The sequence below is a fragment of the Miscanthus floridulus genome, chromosome 3 (genome assembly GCF_019320115.1).
Source record: "Miscanthus floridulus cultivar M001 chromosome 3, ASM1932011v1, whole genome shotgun sequence".
NCBI classification, from domain to species: Eukaryota; Viridiplantae; Streptophyta; class Magnoliopsida; order Poales; family Poaceae; genus Miscanthus; species Miscanthus floridulus.
The window spans coordinates 51,870,190-51,891,302 of record NC_089582.1 but is presented as its reverse complement, the minus strand read 5'-3'; the positions used below and the strand labels follow the sequence as shown (position 1 = coordinate 51,891,302).

Genomic DNA, 21,113 nt, shown 5'->3' with positions numbered 1-21,113 from the left:
AATATAAAGGCATCACATCAAATATTCTCATTCTAGCATGCATAGTCCTTATGAAAATAAATAAAACACATGTATGTCACACATAGCACTCAATACACATTTTCTCAAGTCCACAAGCCACTAATATATAAATAAAGATCATGTCTCAAGAGATACATAGATAAAGCTCGAAGTCTCAACTCTCGCAAGATATACTCAAGATACATCAATGAAGCTCACAAAACTAACTACAGCTATAGTACATATCTCTAGGTACAAAGATAAGTAAATGAAACAAATGTCCTGAAGCTTTAATAAGTCTCTCTCTCCCCCTTTGTCATCTATCACCACAAAGGTCCAACAATGACATACTAAGGACAAAGGGGCTGCAAGCTGTCTCTAAAAGCTGAGATCACTCATCATCATCTCCATCTCTACCAACATCCTCATCATCTGAGCGTGTAGCACTAGCTGGACAAGAACCACCCGCACCAGACGGGTCATAGCCACTAGACCCGTAGTAGCCAAAACTACCTATGAGGTCACTTCACCAGTCTGAAGCATACTCATCTGCTGCACTAGGACGTGGTTGAGAGTGAGTAGGCACATGAGCCTGTAGTGGTAAAGTGTCAAGGTGCTCTGGTGCCTGCTGCTGCTGCTATTATCACTGAAGGAACTCAGCAAACTCTATGTCGTACCTCCCCTATTGCTGCTCCACAGTCTTAGGCTCACTACCTGCCTCATCTGAAAGTGGAGATCTAGGAGGATCAACCTCAAGTCTAGTAGCAATCAACTTCAGAGTCCAAGTATCCTTCCTCCTAGCCTCCCTCTCCTTCTGTTGATAGGTCCGTATGTCCTTGCACATCCCAAAGATAGCACTAAACATCTTGCGAATAGGAGAAGGTGGACTATGACGACGTGAAGAAGAACATGAAGGAGCATGTGGTAGAGGGGAAGCTCGTCCTGCTACTGCACCCCCTACAGGTGCATCTGCCTCTGGTACTACTGCTGCTCCTCCTGGTCCTATTGGAGGTACACCAATCTTAGGCAAATCTGCAACAATCTTTAGGGCCTTATGTACTTTGTCATAATCAAAAGTATGCCCTATGACATGCTCAATCATATGTATGATGTAGGGAGCAAAGACATAGCCCTTGAGGGGCCTCTCTCTAACACTCCTGATCTTGCACCAAATGAAGTCAAAGACACTGAAGGGCCATGCACCTAGAGCCATCCTGTGGAGCAAATTCCTAGAGTAATCTATAATGTTGCCCTTGTCTCCACCCTTGCAGTCAATAGTCTTCTTGAACATCCTGTCTAGGTATCTATAGGTAGGGTGAAGACCTAGAACCTTCCCCACTGCTCCTCTCTCACCTCCTGGTGAATACATGTAGGCGAGCTACTCTAGAGGCAACACCTACTCTATGTGGATCCTATCTTTCTGAAGATCATCTGAGAAGCCAAGTAGAGCTGCAAAAGCATCATAATCAACGTTGTACCACTAGCCCTCAAGCATCTAGTGCATATGCCTCTCATCCTCCTCAACATATAGGGTGGCATAAAACTGAGCTACCACCTCTATGTTCTAGTCATGCTAGAACTCCATAATCTCATAAACCCCTATATGCTCACAAATGGCAATATCGTGATCAATGGATGCCTTCTGCAAATCTCTGATGTACTGCCAGTCAATCCACTGAGACCTGGCAATTACTAGGTTTCTGGTGAGGATCACACTGGTGTAGAAGTCCATATGAAAGGCTGTCTAAAATCGATGATCAAACTGAATCCTAGACCAGCCCCTTGGATCAATTCTCCTCTCATCTCTGGCTCTTCTGGTCATGCCTTTCCCTCGATAGTCAACTCTAGAAACATAAGAGGGTACACTAGGTGAATGTGGCTCAAGTAAACCATAGTGCATACCCTGACCTGGCTGGTGCTGAGCTAGAGATATTGCCTACTCCTCCTCAATCTCTTGCTCATCATCTGAGCTGCCACCATCTGAACCTCTATCAGTGCTCTTCCTCTTTCTGGTACTGGGCTCCACTCTATACTCCTCTGTATCTATGTCAGAGGAAGAACTGTTGTCTCCCTCTTTGTACTATGGATCACCCTTAGTAGCCCTAGAGAGTCCCCTACTGCTGCCCTGCTCTTGCGGACTGTATCTAGGATGCATTTCCTGTCTTGCCTTCTTGTATTTCTCTAGTGCTAGATCATGCCTATGCTTGGACCTAGGCTCTTGTCTTCTGCTCATGGCTGTTGTCCTGTATCCAAATATTTGCAAGGAATTTTAGATACATGCCCAAAACTTAATCTCAAATTGCAATTAGACGTAGAATCTTTTATCCATGGTTTTACAATCACCTTGACATACCACTGTCATTAGGTTTGCAAAACATAGATACAAAAGAAACTAAGCCTAATAAACAATTCTCAAATTGGATTGAATCAAAGGGAAGCAGAGGGCCTGCTCTGCTAGGTCATATCGGACATGTCTGGTAGGCATACCGGACATGTCCAGTGTGCATGCCCAGCAACCCTAACCAGGGTCCCTGAATTCAAACCTTCAAGGATCAATTCCAAACTTTGGGCATTGCTTCTTGATAGATAATATAACATCTCTACCGAACAAATTCCAAAATCATGCCCTAACTGCTTAGATCGGATGAGGTCAGATATTAGGGTACCTTGAGAGAGAGAATAAAGATGTGATTGGAAATCCAAGTCCCAGAGCCTTCGATCTTGATGCAAATCTCCTCCGATCCAATCTCCCTCACTCCCTTTTCATGGTGGAAACTCAAAATTGCCAATGAAGGTCGTGGAGAGGCGACTAGGTTGGCTAGAAGAGAGGAAAAACTAACTTGGCCGAAGGGGTGCCGGCTGTTTTATAACCTCACTCGTACCGGACACGTCCGGTATGCATACCGGACGTGTCCGGTATTTGCAGACTGGTTGTTCTTGTTTCAAATTTCATTTACTTAATTCCAATCCCCTTCTCTATCATTTCTTGATCCAAAAACATGTATGCCCTTGATCCAAATAAGGTGTAATTACTTTTCTTATCCAAATGCCATGAGTATCACTTCTCTTTTCCAAATATTTGGCATATATAGATTTTGATTACTTGAGAGAGAGATTGTGAGACATAGTAGATTGTGGACTTAAGAAAGCCATGTCATGTGTAATTAGTCAATCAAACAATCAAGGAGAGCTATAATTATCACATGACAAGGCTAGGTCACAAAGACCAAGATTCAAATAGTTTTTCAAATTCACACCACCTACACATGCTAGTAATGAGTTTTGAAAACATCTCTCCTATGTCACACAAATGCACATTCTAACATATAAAGTCCCTTAGATGCACTTACAATGCATGTATGTGAAAACATACCTTTGCCTTGAGCACACAAGAATACCACTAAGAAGATACATAGCATGATAATCTTTATGTTGATCTTGATTGCCAAATAATCATGCTAGATACGAAATCAATTTTTCATCCAAAGGACTACAAAGAATGCTAGATAAATTTGTTAGTCCACAAGGTGCAAAATAGAAACTGAGCTCCCCCTAAATAAGTGTTTTAAGTAATTTGAATGACTTTTAACTAGCACTTTATTCTATTAAGAATTTGGGAGTCAATTTTCTATTTTGAACCACAACCAAATAATTTGCCATATTTAAAATTGAGTTTAAGGGATGCTCACAATCCACTTAGATTTGGTAAATCACAAGCTTTTGAGTAAATTAATGATATATGAAAATATATGGATTAAAGACTCAGTTGCAATCCTATTAGTGTTCTGGTTCCTACAATACTGGCGAAACAGAAAGACTTTCTCTCTATCCCTAGCTATATCGGACACATCCGGTAGGTGCAGGACAGAGACAAATAATCCGCTGCATGTGATTCTTCGTTTTAGCTCTAGTATTTCTTTTATGCCATGCATCTCAACAAATAAATTGCTCTACTAGAGAGCTATTAAAAGCACCATATGGCAAACATGATAAGTAAAACTAATTAGCCACTTTCACACTACTAGGATCCAGCCCTGTCGTGACGCCTATATTGGGTTGCAATATGGCTATTTTGGTTGCAATATGGATCAATTGCATCTATGTATGGTCGTTGACAAGTGGTTGCATTTGGAACGGTGCAATAGCTTTTTGCATCCTTTTGATGTGGTGTTGCAATATCATGGTTTTGCAATGCACAAAAAAAACTAACGCAACCACGATATGGTTGCAAGCACGGATATTGCTACCAGCAGAATGGTTGCGTGAGTTACTATTGCGACGAAACATGTGGCTGCCATATGACACTATTGCCATGAATGAAGTTGTCGCAAAATAACTTTATTGCCACTCCATAGTTATGTGGGAATATGGCCATATTGCCATGTAGTGTGCTCCATTGCATCATAGAAATATTGCAACATAACAAATTTGGTGGCTAGAGTCACAATTGCCACGTTCATTTGTTGGTGGTAATAGATGGGAAATGCAATGAATCATTGTTGGGAGCAATAGATGGAAAATACAACAAATCATTGTCGGTGGTAATAGACAAAAAATGCAACAAAGCATTGTTGGTGGTAATAGATAGAAAATACAATGACTCATTGTTGGTGGTAATAGATGGAGAATGCAATGAATCATTGTTGGTGATAATAGATGAAAAATGCAACATGTCATTATTGGTGGTAGACACGTCCTATAGCAACAGATAAAGTTTGTGGCAATAATGTATATTGCAACAACAAACAGTGGTTGCGTGATAGTTTGTTGCAACGAGGGCATTTTGGCCAGCACATTTAATTTTGTTTCATAGCTAGAAATTTAATTTTTGTTACAAAATAATTGTGCCATGAGTATAGACTTCATCATCACATATAAGAACTCAAACCTTCATTAACTTCAAATATGAGTCTCAACCAAAGTAATAACACAACGACCAGAGTACTGCTAAAATAAACATGACCATAGTACAATAAAAACATCATCTCTGTATACAAGTATGCGACTATGTTTGGCATAATAAAATAGAACTAAATATGAGTTCCCTTATTGACTACTTCAAGCTCCATCGCCCATCAACACTTCATTCTTCTAGCAGTCCATCACTAGCATATAGGCATAAAGCTTTCTCTAAATATTTTGGGTGTTCGCGCTTTTCTGCAACTCATGAACACATATATAATTTATTATTAATTTAATATAGGAACATTGGTGATTAAGTGCATGGAATAACTAAGCACGTGCAAATATAATGATCATAGTGGCAAAGCAAATATATAATGTAAATTAAGGTACACCGTAAAAAATAACATATACCATTTGGCATATGAAATATAATGATCATAGTATTCATACCTGCAGTTTTTTCATTTGATTACGAGTCCTCAGTAGTTGTTGGGAAGAAATTACATGATTCAATGACTCATTGGCACCATTCTTTTTCTGGAAAAGAGGCCTGGTTGCACTAATTTTTGTTGTCATGGTAGTACCTTCATCAGCTACCTTTTCTGTGGTCAACACGCTTGCTGGTCCATTATTCTACCAAAATGAATGCTTTGATGTAAATAAGTTGCATTTTATATGTAAACATGTTGCATCTTTTGTAAGTAATCTTGTTGCATTTTTATTACCTCTATAGCTGGATCCTCTATGCGTGGTGGTGTGATGAAGTTGTTGTCGGCACTTGGGCCATTTGGAAGCTGTGTGGTGTTGATGGTTCCTGTGATAGCCTATGCAGCCCAAAAGACAAGGAACATTAGCTAAAATAGAGGAGCAAAAAAAGGAGAACCATGTTCCAAAGTTAGTACCTGCTGCAATGCCAATTGTATTTGTTGTTGTAGTGTTGATCGAAATTCTTCCCTGATTTCTTCAATTTGTTTCATACTTTCTTCCTTGTCTCTTTCCCTTGCTGAAACTTCATTTGCAAGCTTTTCTTTTAATTCTTCAACCTCTTGTTGGTGCTGCATTCTTTCTTGTCGGGCTAAAACTTCACTGCGGGCTACATCTTCTTCTCTGTGCTTCAGTAGAGCACTTCGTGTTAGATATTTCGCCATGTATCCACGTCCATGACATCTGTATGATTTTGTTCCAAGAGTTTTAGAGTAGTTGAGTTGGAAAACTGTGTTTTCCTCCTCAACCGTAAGGAAGGGCCTATCCTTTCCCTTTTTTGCCGCTGTAACTTGTATGCAGGCATTTTCCTAAGTGAAACATGAGAAATAAATTAGGATCATGTAATTTAAAACAGTTCCAAAATAAGTTTGAAGCATGTTGTAATTTTAAAGCTACAATCATATACAAGCACTCACGAAGACATCCCTAGAGTCGTCATTTGACCATTGCCCATCCTTGGTGGTGTGAGTCATCATCCAAAGTTGCAAATCAGTAGGTTGTTGACCATTAGTCTGGTTTCTCTGAGATGGCAACAATATAATGTAGCATTAGGTAACGACCATATATTTAAGTAAGTAATCAGCTTAGTTAATGTTGTCATCACCTGTTCAAAACTAATTTGGGAAAATGGTTTCGATCCCATGAGATGCTTAGTCTTCTGTTTCTGTCGGTTTCCAGAGTTCTTGGTGCTAATATTCTGCAAAAGTGTACAAGCAGAGCTCTGTTATTTACATTGTATTTAACAATGGAATTACAAAAAAAACCGGACACCAACGAACCTAGAATCTCTCACTTCCAAAATATTGAATCAAGTAGTACCACTCCATGTTGTCTAAATCTTCAGGCTTATGCTTCATTCGTTGAGCGTCAGTGGAGTATGCCTTGTATGTCGAACTAAATGAAGCTCTCCATCCTTTGTACCTCTCTTTGGCAATTGCACATATCTTTTCACTAGCATCTTCAATGTCATCTAAGTCCCAAAATTTCTGTTTGAATGGAAAGACAAATAGAACAGTAAAGCGGAGGTACTGAATTCATAACATTTGGCTAAAGAAAACAATTGACTCACCAGCATCTCATCTGCTATTGCTATTTTCACAACATCCTTTACATCCTTCCACGATTGCACTCCTATAAGTGGAGCCTTTTTTCCTAGTAAACACTACAATCTCATCGACGAATGTGCGACTGTTCTCACCATAGGGGCCTCCCGTCAAGGAATCAAATTCGATCTTTAATTTCTAAGAGCCGCTCTTAATTCTCTTGATAGTTGCTTTGAAGCCTTTGAGACATTCACGTCCACGAATTTTGGATCCACCTTATTAACATATGAAACGAATATAATATACATGACCAGCAAAAGAGTTTTGAAGTACAATGCAAAATGGAAGGACCAACACATACCATTCTCTTGTTGTTTTGGCTTTCTTGCATGAGCTGGCCTATCTTTGTTTGTCGTGCTCATTTCCTGATTTCCCTCCCCACCAGCTAAATGATTTTCATCCGCATGTTCTTCCAATAATGACACTAGAAAAAAAAATCAACATGTGTCAATTATTTTATTGAATGCACAAGAGCTGGTAATATATTTGATGACATGATGAAAGCAATTTAATTACGCATATGTCGACGACGGCCTGTATGCCTTAGCCATTCCTTGTATGTTTCAATTGTTTCATCCCTGAAGTCATCCATGTAGTCTGCGAGTCATGATTAACAAGATGTACTTGTCAAAGCAACATTGTGTTATAACAATTTGAATGAGTGATGCAAAGAATGATCTTACCTATGTCTGGATCTTTGGCTCACAATTTTGCTAGCCACACCTTGTAGGCATCAAGGTGTTCATCTATACCTGATTGATCATGTTTTCGCTTCCCCCCATGTCGCTTAATGGGTGTTATGCTGACATTTTCCTCCAGTTCCGGCTCCCTTGACAATACCAACCTGATTTCTTTATCCGTAGCATTGTCCTGTAGTATTGTTTCTGCGTGGCATAAATATTCGATGGGCTCAAGTCTAGCTACATCCCCGCCACAACGCTTCTTGTAGTATAAGAAGTCCCTGGCTCCATACCCAAGCTGTTCTTTGAAATGTACTAGGTTAAAATATGAGATCTGAGCTCTATCCATATCAGCAGAGATGAATTCATCTTCCTCAGGTCTCCCCTTGCATTGGAAATGAATTGTCCACATGTCACCTGTCATTGGTTCACTGTGTGCATATAGAGAGCAGAAAAACATTAAAGTGTGTGCATAGCATAATCACCAAGTATATATATTAGGAGTAAAACATCATTGTGTGGTGTAAGATATTACTCTGTCTGGAATTCAACAAAATTAGCAAAACGTGATTGCAAAACAAGAGGCAATATTTTTCTCATTATGATGAGACTTTGATTAATAATTTCTCTATTAGTGTGCTGCTGTATATGTACCCCATTGCACCTATACGATAGATTAAACGGCATGTGTACTTAATAAATTTGTAGAAATTTGTTTGTTCAAAAAAATAAATTAGCAGAAATTTAGAGGACATGAGCGCTTGGTAGATGGTATATAAAATGTTTCTAATTGTATATTATTCACCTTTTAGTTTGGCATTGGCCATTCCCTACCATCTCCCATCCATCTTTACTTTCACCATTCAGGAGGGTGCACACTGCTAACTGAAGAATAGCCAATGTACTTCTAAAGTTGTAGATGGCATTTCTACAATCTGCTCGAATGCACTAGTGTGCTACCATGGTGGTTAGCGGAAATTGGTTGGTGACCGGCAAGGAAAACATAGAGGAAGTCTTGTATGCTTCTCCCCATCATCTCCCTCCCCCACCTTGTCTGTGTATATGCAGCAAATTAATTTTCCTTTGCAGTGCTGCGTTGGCTTCTTTGAAACTGCCTGACTACAAATTTAACCATGTATATGTGGATCTATTTATGGCTGTGAATTTTCTTTTAAAATCAAAATGGATGTGTGCAATTAAATGACCCAATGATTAAATGACTATCCTACAGATCATGGATGAATGGTGTTGATTGGAATTTTGATTCAATCTATTACTTCTGAACTTTCAGGTGTGCAATTGGCGGGGACAACAAATGTGTAGATTTGGTGGTGACTTACATCTTCCTGAATGTACTGACTTCAGATTTGCAGGTACAGGTACATGTATAGGTATACTCATTGAGAAGTTAAAAACTGATTAACGGGTATGTACTAAGCACTCAATCTGTACGAACCAGGAATAAATCAATGATTCTAGCAACATCCAAAAAGGAAATATAAATGCCGCTGTATGTACCTGGTGTAGAGAAAACGTAGTATTCTCCCAGAGCCATCATTGTCGTGCATGTCATCATCTTGTTCTTGGACGATGGCTTCATTAGGAGGACGGCGCCTCTCTTGTGAAGCAGACGACGTTGGATCATCTAGCGCGGAAGATGTAGGCGCGGACGAAGGAGGCGGCATCATGCCGCGCTTGCGTAAGGTGTCGGAGGAGGCAGCCGCCATCATGGTCGTGTCTATCGATGGAGCGCTGGTCTCCTTGCCTAGCGTGAAAGGGATACGAGTATACGACCCCCCGGCTCCCACGCTCGATTTTAGGAAACTAATCACGTGAATGGCGTGGCGGGGATTGTGTGCCGTGATTATTGGATCACGCGAACAGCATGTCCCACTAATTTAGGTAGACAAAAATGATCGGACTCCTCCGCCATGCGATTGTGTAACCGCCCGACGACGCACGTCCAAACTCCAAACTGCTCACGATTCGATCTGTACAGGCTACGTACTCCTATATACTCATCTATATATACGGCAGGGCGGCGATGGCGGTGCTGACCGAGACCTAGAGCGGCATGACGCATGAGCCTAGAAACCGGCCAAACAATGCAAATCCGCAGCACTACTGGCGGATGGACGTGCGCGTGAGTGCATGCCATGCATCCCACGGAAGCGGCACCTGGCCGTAACTCAGCAACTCCTGGCCGGCCATAATTAACACCCAAAAATTGGCTTGAGTGGCAAAACCAACTAATGCGCCGCACCACGGCCGTGTCAGGCTCGAGCTCGGTTATACCACGCCATGCCACGCCTCTTCTCAACTTCTCAACATAGGCGGACACAACCCGCACATATAAGTCGAGTCAACATCCAAAGAATATCCCGTATGAGACTAAATAATATTGCACACATTATTTAATATGGCCCTTATATTTTTTATTTGATTTAATTAGATAATATAGGTAATTAGTAGATATAATTTCTTATTTGGCATAAGCTTTCAAAGGCCGAACAAACATCGGCCCATGCCGTACCATACCTACCTATTTCTATTCTGCCGCGCAGGCCGCGGATCGAGCGAGGAGCTAGCGCTCGTTTTCCGCCAGCGCCGGCGCTTATTGTTCTTGCTCATCGACCTGGACGCGCTATTCTTGCGTGGAGATGCCGACTCACCCGACGTGGTCGCCGACTCGCCGACGCACCGCACACGGGCACACCGTCGTGGTGCCGCGACGGCGCGAGCTGCAACTGCATGCAAAGACGGCGAACAACAGATGCGATCACAGTAAGCAACCCCAACATGCCAATACCCATGACCGATTAGTATTTTCCAATTTCCAATTTTTTACTTGGACCTCTAGAAGCTAGCGCCAGGGACATTACTGTATTGAAGCCTATTTTTTCTTATTTGTTTAATTGTTTTGTGTATGCGCTTTACTTGTATAGAGGTAGGGTTATAAAGTTCTAATTCAATGTATTTATTTAGATACTTATTAGATGCTACCTAAGAAGCATTTGTCGGGCGCTCAGAAAAGTAAAATATTCATAAGAATGTTTTGGACCACATTGATCTTTATATTGTTCTTAAAGATTTTGCATCAATAAATGCCTAAAGATGGTTTTTTACAGGGCACTGAAGCATTATATTTTTATTTGAGGTAATCATAACAATTATTGTTCTTTTAATTTTCTTGTTGTACTATAGTTATCTTTTATACAAACTAAGTATATGCTGCAAATGAACTTTTATTATTTGGTCTTTACATAGTTCAACGGGTCCTTATCATCTTGCTTGCCCAAAAGCAGTGGCGGATCTACAGGGTATGCCGAGTATGCACCGGCATACTCTGCACGAGTAATACATCAATGTATATAATGTAAAAAGAAAAAGAAAAAAAACACACGATGCTTTGCCTGCCTTCCGCTAAGTCCGCTGGGTGCGTTGCGAAGTCACGATCCCAATCCCCAACAGCCGCCGCTGCGCCGCTCTCGCTTCGTCTATTGTCTGCCTCACGAACTCGCGAGGCGCGATCTGGCGATCTCGTCCTGGCTGTGATTCTGCCTATTTCGTTCCTGGAAAAGAAGCCAGTGCGGACAGCGGTGCCTACGTTCTGCAGTTCTGGCCGGCTGGCCAACTGCTGCTGCCGGCGTACTTGTAATTTGTAAAGTACGCAGACTTGCAAAGACTTCAAGAATTCATTGCCAGATTTAATTATTTTATAATTTATAATCTCTAAACATACATAATTAGTTACATTATTTTATAATTTATAATCTCTCCTAACGTGCCATAGCAGGGGAGGACCTGGGTGACGGCGGCCGGATCGATGTGTGCCCAAAATGCAGCCTTTGAACATAAACAATTTAGAGATAATGATTTTTCAAATTACTGCAACATGTGCAATTAACCTATACTTACATAACATATTCTCTAAAAGTGCCGGCCATCTATCCCATGGTTAAAACTGCAACATGTATAATTAGCCAGAAGAAGGAATATTTTGCAAAGGTTTTTGTACCGAAGTGCGTCGCTTCGCTCGTCTCAGCAATAAAATGGCGCCAAACACTTCTTTGCTGCTGCCATTTCCCTCAAAAGGGCTGTTGGTAGAATAAAGTCAAGAGAAAAGAAGAAAAAAGGAGGGCTCTCATCCAAGCCGTTCATTCTCCTATGGATGGCTCAGGTGCAGCCACTGCTTATCTTGCAGTAGTGCACACGATCTGTATCCCCTGCGGTGGTGCGAGGGCTGGGCCGCTGGGGGCCTCCATAGGTCGCCCTCTATGCACAACCGATGATATTTTTCGTCTGCGCTATGTGGCGACGAGGCCGGCGGCGGCCATCAAACAGGTGAATGACTGGCTGTGGGTGCCTAGTTGACTAGATCTTCACGTGCCCCAACTGTAAGCCATCATCTTCCTCAATAGGATTTTCCTCAATCCTCATCTGCATCTAGAGTAGAGCCTGCACCTTCCATCCCCTGCAGCAGTAGGACTGGGTCGCATTGTTCGCTCAAGGGATTGCCGGCTTCTCGCTGCCTATTTTAGTTAGTACAGGTATGTTCCCCAATGTTAGATTTTGACATTTGATTGTTGTATTTTTCAGTAGTTAATAATTGTGGATAGGTTTTTATCTCAATTAGAACACTAGATCAGATGATATGGTTTCCTTTCTTTCAACTTTGTACCTGAGAAAGTAATTTTACACGTTCCTTCATGGATGCGTGCTATCTACTTGAAGAACCCTGACTGTTGCTTTGGAGTAGAGGGGAGGGTACCTTTGTTGCCTATGAGATTCAATGTTTACTGTTTTGGATGTGTAATGCATCTTTAATAAAGGGAATTTGTTTGTAGATTGCATCTATGCTATCTCGGAAAATTTGTCATGTGCCTCTGCTAATCTGCTGTTCTAAAGTCATGAACCAAGGTAACGTTTATGGATTTCTTCTGCAGAATTCAGTTAATAGTACAATAAGCACCAAATGTCTGAACAAAACTGCTCGTGGAGAGTCCTTGTACTTAGTACTAATAAAGGTTGCCTATAATCTATACTTATATAAATCTCGTATTTTATAATATGGATTACATCTTAAATTTTAACTAGCCTGAATTAATTATCTAAAAAACTGCCCTAAAGTTATTAATTTATTGTATCAGTAAGAAAGAAATTTGAGTATTGGTTGCCACCTGAATAACAAGGATCTGGCCATCAATACATGTAATTTGATTTTATTTATACGAGCATTCCAGTACTGGACCGATGATGCTGTACGTAGGCATCAAATTTATGTGAGTTTATTATCTTGTTCTACATAATGCAGTTAATTTTTATTTGGTCTTTGCTTAAGTACTATGATTTTTACTCTTATCAAACATATGCAATATTAATGTGCTGACTGTTTATAGTCAGTAACATGAAAAGACTACACGAGCCACTATATAAACTCCTCAAGGGCCAGGTCACGGCGGCAGTGATTAGTGCTTCTAATCCGTATTCAGATAATGCATCATGTTTCGGTTTTCCTTGCCAAATTTCTTGGCTGAACCTTTTGTGTTATCATGTTTCAGCTTATTCTAAATAATTATTCTTTCTAATCTGTATTCAAAGAATGCGTCATGTTTCAGCTTCCATGCCAAATTCCTTGTCTAAACCTCAGATCTCAGATCTTCTCAGGCATAATTCTGATATTCAGTGCATATTTGACATCAGTTCATTTAAGTATTAACTAGTTATTATTTTGTTTTGTTTATGCATAGTGTTAACATTGAAGTTACTGCAGGCTTTTCCTTGTTGACAAGACCAAGCTGTCAGAGGGTAATGTTGCAGAGTGCCTCCAATTGAAGATTAGTATTCTAGTTATAGTAGGTGGTTTTCACCTTCAAACACAGCTTATTGCTGCTAATTCTTTGTAATAGGAATGGTCCTGAAGTGAGGCACTGTTAGTTTCATGGTTAGCCGTTTTTTTCCTTTTTTTGCAAAGATATATCTTTATATGGTGACAAATTGGATAAATAATAATAGCTTGCTGTTGCAAGTTTATCAATTGTGTTTTCTCTGCTATAGAAAATTTCATTGTATATGGTGTCAAGTGGTGGCTGATGTTATAAATACGGAGCTTTTAACAACCATGGACGACCACACTTTTGTGGTCGTTAATAACTTTTAACGACTACATTAGGACCTTTAACGACCACATATCCCGTCGTTAATATCTCTTTTTCTTGTATAGTCGCTATAAATTAAGAGGCATCACTATATCGCCTATATTTAGATTAATGGTGTCACTGTCACTCTAGCTAATGGTTGCCTATGATAACAAGCATTATCGCCAATGTCTAAATTAATAACTTTTTTTTTGCTGATGTCTTATGATTATCATTACAGCCGACTAGAAAATTTCTTGTTGATTTTTTAAATTGTACAGTTTGTTAATTGCAAGAACATCTATTTATTCTATGGCTTCGTGGTCATTGCAGGGAGTACTACTTTGGACAGATTGTGTTGTTCTTGATCTTTGATAGTGTGAAGAATGTCTGATGAAGATAGGAGGTGGATGCGCATGTCCAGATTTACTTCTGAATGGCAAATAGGATTCAAGAACTATATTCAGAGTATATTTGGAGGCACATCTGAAGAAGAAACTGCTCCATGTCCATGTACTCGATGCCGTTGCATGTCTTATCAAACTCAAAAAGAGGTTCGAACTCACGTGGCACTGAGAGGGTTTGATGAGAGTTTCATCCAAGGAGAAGGTAATGGTCCGCCTTTATTAGTTGAGAAGGACAACGCTGATGAAGGCATGAGAGATCATGCGGATGGTTCCCATGAGCTGATTTCTTCACTGATCAACGGTGTTGTACATGGAGAAGTCATAGGAAATGATGAGGAAGACCCAAATGGGAGTGCAAAGAAACTGTATCGGTTACTAGAAGAGGCAAAGAAGGAATTGTATCCAGGTTGCAAGGAGGTTACAAAGGTTTCTTTCATTGTCATGCTATTTCAGATTAAGTGCATGGATGGTCTTAGTAACAACTGCTTGGAACGCATACTTCGCCTGTTCTTGCTTGTGCTCCCTGATGGCCATTGCCTCCCAACATCCTTGGACAAAGTGCGTAAGGTTGTTCGAGATCTTGGCCTCGATTACCAAAAGATTCATGCATGTGTGAATGACTGTGTGTTATTTCGTGGGGATTATGCTGAAAGGGATAACTGTCCAACATGTGGTGAGTCTAGGTGGAAAGAGTCCGGGGGTACTGAAAAGGATGGTCCTGTTGTCACTACCGGCGGATAGAAGCGTTTTCCACGTAAGATCCTTCGTTATTTTCCACTTATTCCTCGTTTGCAAAGATTGTACATGAGAGCATCAACATCTTCACTGATGCGTTGGCATAAGGAAGAACTGGTGCGTGATGGGAAAATGTGTCACCCTGCAGACTCATTGGCATGGCAGCATGTGAATAGTGAGTTTAAGGATTTTGCATCAGACCCTCGCAATGTAAGGCTCGGTCTTGCAGCTGATGGCTTCAATCCATTTGGGATGTTGAATGTTGCATACACTACATGGCCTGTCATCCTAATTCCTTACAACTTGCCTCCTTGGTTGTGTTTGAAACAACCGTTTTGGATGATGTCTATGCTGATACCAGGTTCGAAATCTCCTGGAATGAATATTGATGTCTATTTGCAGCCCCTGATTGATGAGCTGAAGGAATTGTGGGTACAAGGTGTTAAAACATGGGATGCAAAGGAGAAGAAGAATTTTACTCTTCGTGCGCTTCTACTATGGACTATAAATGATTTCCCTGCCTATGCCATGCTATCTAGCTAGAGTACTAAAGGAAAGTTTGCATGCCCATACTGCCACAAAGATACAGACTACTTATGGTTGAAATTCGGGTCGAAGCACTGCTACTTGGGTCATCGTCGGTTTCTACCTCAGAACCACAGGTGGCGTAGGAACAAAAACAGCTTCAACAACAAGACAGAGACGAGGGAGGCACCTGTGCCACTGACTGGTGCACAGGTTATACAACAGTATGAAAGTTTTGAGCAACCAAAATTTGGAACAGCCACAAAGAAGAGGAAGCAGCGTGAAGAAGATAGTAGGTGGCACAATTGGAGGAAGAAGAGTATATTTTTTGACCTACCTTACTGGAAAAAATTGCTTGTAAGGCATAATTTGGATGTTATGCACATCGAGAAAAATATCTGTGAGAGCATAATTGGGACGTTGCTTGGCATAGATGGTAAGTGTAAGGATAGTGACAAGGCGCGGCTTGACATGCAACATCTTGGGATAAGGCACGATCAGCATCCAGTGCTGGAGAATGGTCAGTATACTTTGCCACCATCACTGTACTCCTTAGGCAAGGACGAGAAGATAGTGTTATGTACATTCTTAGAAGGAGTGAGGATGCCTGATGGTTACGCGTCTAATATAAAGAGATGCATGGATTTTGATGGATGTAAGGTTTCTGGACTGAAATCACATGACTATCATGTTATTTTGCAGAAACTGTTACCCTTAGTTGCACGTCACATATTGCCTGAAGATGTTGCTAGACCATTGATTGAGCTTAGCAGGTTTTTCAATGCCCTATGTTCAAAGGAGCTGGTGCAAAGTGACATTGAAAAACTAAGCTCTTCAATTTGCAGAGACTTTATGTCAGCTTGAGATGATATTCCCTCCAGCATTTTTTGATATTATGATGCACTTGCCAGTTCATTTAGCTGAGGAGACTAAAATTGGAGGACCTGTGTGTTATCGCTGGATGTATCCGATCGAGAGGTATCTACGTACACTTAAAGGATATGTTAGGAACAAGGCACATCCAGAAGGTTCGATAGCGGAGGGATATATCTCAGAGGAGTGCATGACATTCTGCTCTCGCTTCCTAGAAGACATTGACATGAAGCTGGATCGCCCAGCGCGTCATGAGAGGAGCACAGTGAATGAACCACTGGCTGGGCATAGCATATTTGGGAGCATCGACTATAGTAAGAAAGGCTGCAAACTTGAGCCTATTTCTAGATCTGACATGCTATGGATGCGTCACTATATATTATCAAACTGTGACGAAGCAATTCCATGGATTAAGTAAGCTGTTACTACCACCTTTTTTGTGTTTTTGTACCTTTTCATAGTAGATAAGTAAGAGCATAATAGTACTCCTGATTAATGTTACACTAATGTAATCTGTTGGATCCAACCAATAATATATAGTGAGCATAAGGAGCTAATGAGAAGAACTAGCGCACACGGCGTTGATAAGCGACACAGGGAGCATTTTGTTGGGTGGTTTGAACGTAAGGTCAGTAATGTTGTCTTATACATGTAAAAAATATATAGTAATTATCTTATTTATTTATTTGAATTGGGTGTAGATGAAGGTAGTTTATGCAGAACAGAAGATTAGTGAGGAGCTATATGCCCTTTCTCAGGGTCCTCATTACATGGCTCGTGTTTTTAGCAGATGCTTCATCCATGATTTCCTTTTTCGAACGGCTTCTATAGAGGTTAGCTTCAGTACACAAAATTCTGGAGTTTTAGTGAAGGGTGATGATAGTACAGGCAATATGGATTGGTACGGTGTCCTTAAAAAGATAATGATACTAGATTTTCCTAGTGAAAAAGAAGTCATATTGTTTGAGTGTGATTGGTACGACGTTCCTGCCGCTACTAAGAACAAAAGTAGAGGTTACAATAAGGATCAATATGGGATTATAGATATCGATACAACTCGTCGTCGATATGTAAATGATCCTTATGTTCTGGCGACTCAAGTTGAGCAGGTTTTTTATGTCAAATGCGCAAATAAATCCAACTGGAGCAGTGTTGTTAGAATAAAGCCTAGGACTTTGTTTTCCATGCCAGAATCTGAAGATACCGAACAGCAAGGACAGATTGATATTGACTCACTCGATGTCGGTGTGGAGACCATGACCATTTCTAGCCAACATGAAGAGTTGACAAATTGGACAAGGAACGACCTCCAAGGAGTGACCGGAGATGCCAGCATCATTGAAAAAGCTATACCTGTGCCAAAACCAAATGATGAAGACTTAGTTGATGAAGATGATGATAATGATGACACCTACATCGATGATGGACATGTTGCACCTGTCAACTCTTTAGGCCAAGGATAGGATGATGAGTTTTTTACATAAATGTGATTCTATATGTATTGGTGCGACTTTTTTAGCAGAAGGCTTGGTTCAAAAGCTGCGCAAATTTTTGTTTGATTTAAGGCTTGGTTCCTGAGCTGTGAAATATTGAACTCAAATATTGTTACGGCATATATATATGTGTGTGTTGGTGTGATATTTTTTATTAATTGAAGGCTTGGTTCATCAGTTGCTCAGTTTTTTGTTTGAATTAAGGCTTAGTTCATGAGTTGTGCAATATTGTTATGGACAGGAGCAACGCCTCATCTGTTGGCACCGTTTTGCATTCATAGTGCTTGCCTGCATCCATAGTGATCTGCACATGTTGCATTTACCTTATATATTCTAATTAAAAATGGAGAAATGCTACTCTATTTGTGTCGATCTCATCTTGCTGATTACGGTGACATAGGTTTCATTTGTTTATGTGTTTTGTTGTTTTGATTAGTGTGTAGGGCTGAGGGTTTGAATCGTAGCCCAGTGGGGGTGCCTTAGTGGTTTTATGCATGGGCGAGGGTTTGAATCACTGTCTTGCTTGTGACTTATCTTTTTTTCCCATTTTTCTCCTAGAAATACTTGTTGTATGGGCCAAGAGCTGACCATGTCCATGTCGACCTCCTGTGGACACGTGCCTAGTGCCACTCGGTGTTGCTGCTGGGTTGGCTGCGCCGCTAGCGCATGCTATGATTTTTTTTCCTGTTTTTTATTTTTTATTTACTATTTTTTAACTTTAGGATGGTAGGTTGGTCTAATCCTTTGCTTTTGGCTCACGTGCATGATAAGTAAAGTCCATGGGCAAATTTTAATGGCAATAGCACTCTTCTTGCAATGACATGTACTGCAATATTGCCAAGTATAGAGTTGGTGGCAATAGAACATCAACGGATGCAACAAATGACTTTTTGGTTGCAATATAATAAAATCTATTGCAACGTAGGACAAGATTAAGGCAACAAAGTTTCATCATGGCTTTATTCACAACTACTTGCAACTAATCATTTCTTCGATGCAATATAGATCTGATCTATCGCAACGCAGCTCAAAGTTAACACAACACAATTACTTCATTGTCATATGTACAACTACTTGCAACCAACTTTACAACGGTGGCAACAACACCTAGCTATTGCAACGCAACATAAGTATTATCACAACTCAACATAAGTTGTGGCAATAGGCACCCATAATCGCAACCATCTTTTCCTTCGTGGCATTAGTGCCTATGTCTTGCAACGAAGCTTATGACTAACGCAACACACAATTTTGATGGCCATAAGGCCCATATATCGCTACCAATTATGACGTTGGTTGCCAAAGAACCAAATATTGCAACCAAATGTGTGGTGTTGTGGAAACAAGTGGTGCTATAAGGGTCAAATCCTTGTAGTGTCAATTTTTCACAAATATGCCTATTTGTGAGTCATTGAGCACAAAACAAACAAAGTGGCTATCCTATAAGGTTTAGGTACTTGTTACCAATGGTGAGGATGAAATAGATGATATATTCATTAAATTATCTTCGGATCAACCATATAAGAGATTATGATAAGAATTGATTGATAGATTGAGTGAATATTATCAATTTGCTTGCTCAACCACACCGAGGCCTTCATCTCATCATCAAGTACCTACATCATTAACCTAAGCACACTTTGGTACCCAACTCTTGTTGGGTCCTTTTGAGTTAGTCAACAAGTGCTTAGGCACCCAAATGGCTTTAGCACTAGTTTGTGGTGAACACATGACCTTGCTAGTGCTAACTCCATTTGTGGTCTTCCTAAGCATATCATTATAAACAAATGTGTTTGGCTTAGGAGCATCACCATTTGGGCATTCATAGCTTAGATGCCCCTTTCTTCTACAAGCATAGCATATGCGGCCTTTGTTTGCTCTATGCTTGTTTTGCTTGTATGGACATCTATCAACCTTGTGGCCCATCTCATTGCATCCATAGCATCTTCTTGTTGCAACTTGGGGTTCATTTCTTGCCTCTTTGTATATTGGTCATTTCTTGGTAGGATGCCCCAATTTCTTGCTCATGAGACAAGCGCTTTGTCCATCACTTTTCTTTTAGTTGGCCAACTTGTTTGAGGCCTTTTGTTCGGTCACTTCACACTTGTCGGCCCAACTCTTATGTGGACACATGGTCCACTCATGTCCATATAATCCACAACCATAGCATAACCTTTTTTCATGTTTCTTGCTCTTGGTTGTGTTGGCCTTACTCGAAATGTGATTCTTTTGTTGGGTTTTGGAGGAAGCAAGGTTTGAACCCTGCTCAAGCTTCTTCACCATGTTATCACGGTTATCTTGAGAAGGCTGTGCTTTCTCATTACCCTTCAACCGAATCACATCTTTCTTTAATCTTTTCACCTCTTCTTTGAGCTCTATGTTTTCTATGAGATTTAGCTCAATCGAAGATTGGCTTGCTTGAGGAGCACACTCATTAGTACAAGAAATATTCAATTGAGATGGTGTACTAGTGAGTGAATGTGTGAGAGGTTGAGAAAATTTTACCGATGTGATCACAACCTCATGAGCCACCTCAAGCATGATGCTTGATTCTACTACTTCATCATGAGAGCACTTTAGATGAACATAGTTTGCTTGTAGCACATCACACTTGCTTGATAGTTCATCTAGTCTTGCCTTGAGTTCCAAGTTTTCCTTCTCTAGTTGTGAAACACTAGAAGAGGAGTTAGTAATTAAAGCATGCTCAATTGATAATTTTTCATACCTTTCACTTAGAGCCTTTAGTTCTTCTATCTTGGAGATGAGAAACAATTCTTGCTTTTGAAGTGACTACTCTTGCTTCTCAATCTCTTCTTCAAGCTCATCATTCTTTTCAACTATCTTCATGATGATGAACTTGTCTTTGTGGTTGAGATGATCAAGGTTGTAGTTGTCTTCAATTTCAACATCACTCTCATCTTGATCATCTACTTGTGCTTTCTCCTTTTCTTGATCTTTCTTGTTACTCTTCTTCTTGCTTTTCTTGGCCATAAGACACAAGTGATGAGTATCATGAGATACTAAGGTTGACTCATCACTTGGTCACCACTGGGCTTGAGCCCCATCATCATAGATAGCCTGTTGTCCTGCTACCACGGCCATGCTAGACACGTTCGGTAGGCATACCGGACACGTCCGGTATGAGTAGATAGACAACATGTCATGTGTTGCTTGCTCTTCTTGCTCTGGCTCAGCACTCTTGAGGTCTTGTGAGGCTTCTTCGCTGCATGAAGACATAATGGACATACTTTCCATTGACTCGATCTTAAGT

General features: G+C 40.5%; 2 protein-coding genes and 1 long non-coding RNA gene across 7 annotated transcripts; 2 read left to right on the top strand and 1 right to left on the bottom strand.

Moving 5' to 3' along the window:
* Positions 1–5,419: 5,419 nt before the first annotated feature.
* LOC136545725 (uncharacterized) lies at positions 5,420–6,146 on the bottom strand. The gene is made up of 3 exons (XR_010781139.1): positions 5,808–6,146; positions 5,631–5,729; positions 5,420–5,538 (listed from the first exon to the last, which is right to left on the bottom strand). It is a non-coding gene; the product is annotated as an uncharacterized lncRNA (long non-coding RNA).
* Positions 6,147–11,932: 5,786 nt separating this feature from the next.
* On the top strand, positions 11,933–17,942 carry LOC136545724 (uncharacterized). Of its 5 annotated transcripts, XM_066537710.1 has the most exons (6): positions 11,933–12,222; positions 12,520–12,592; positions 13,446–13,616; positions 14,143–16,763; positions 16,890–16,977; positions 17,051–17,942. In XM_066537710.1, exons 4-6 carry the CDS (start codon positions 16,342–16,344, stop codon positions 17,810–17,812), a joined length of 1,272 nt encoding a protein of 423 aa, XP_066393807.1. In that variant the 5' UTR covers positions 11,933–12,222; positions 12,520–12,592; positions 13,446–13,616; positions 14,143–16,341; the 3' UTR covers positions 17,813–17,942. The 5 variants fall into 5 exon arrangements, with proteins under 5 accessions (XP_066393807.1, XP_066393810.1, XP_066393808.1 ...); XM_066537713.1 differs by having other exon boundaries at positions 12,520–13,480; XM_066537711.1 differs by having other exon boundaries at positions 12,520–13,527.
* Positions 14,196–16,340, top strand: LOC136543739 (uncharacterized). Its single transcript, XM_066536108.1, has 3 exons — positions 14,196–14,889; positions 15,313–15,383; positions 15,606–16,340. Exons 1-3 carry the CDS (start codon positions 14,196–14,198, stop codon positions 16,338–16,340), a joined length of 1,500 nt encoding a protein of 499 aa, XP_066392205.1.
* Positions 17,943–21,113: the final 3,171 nt, after the last annotated feature.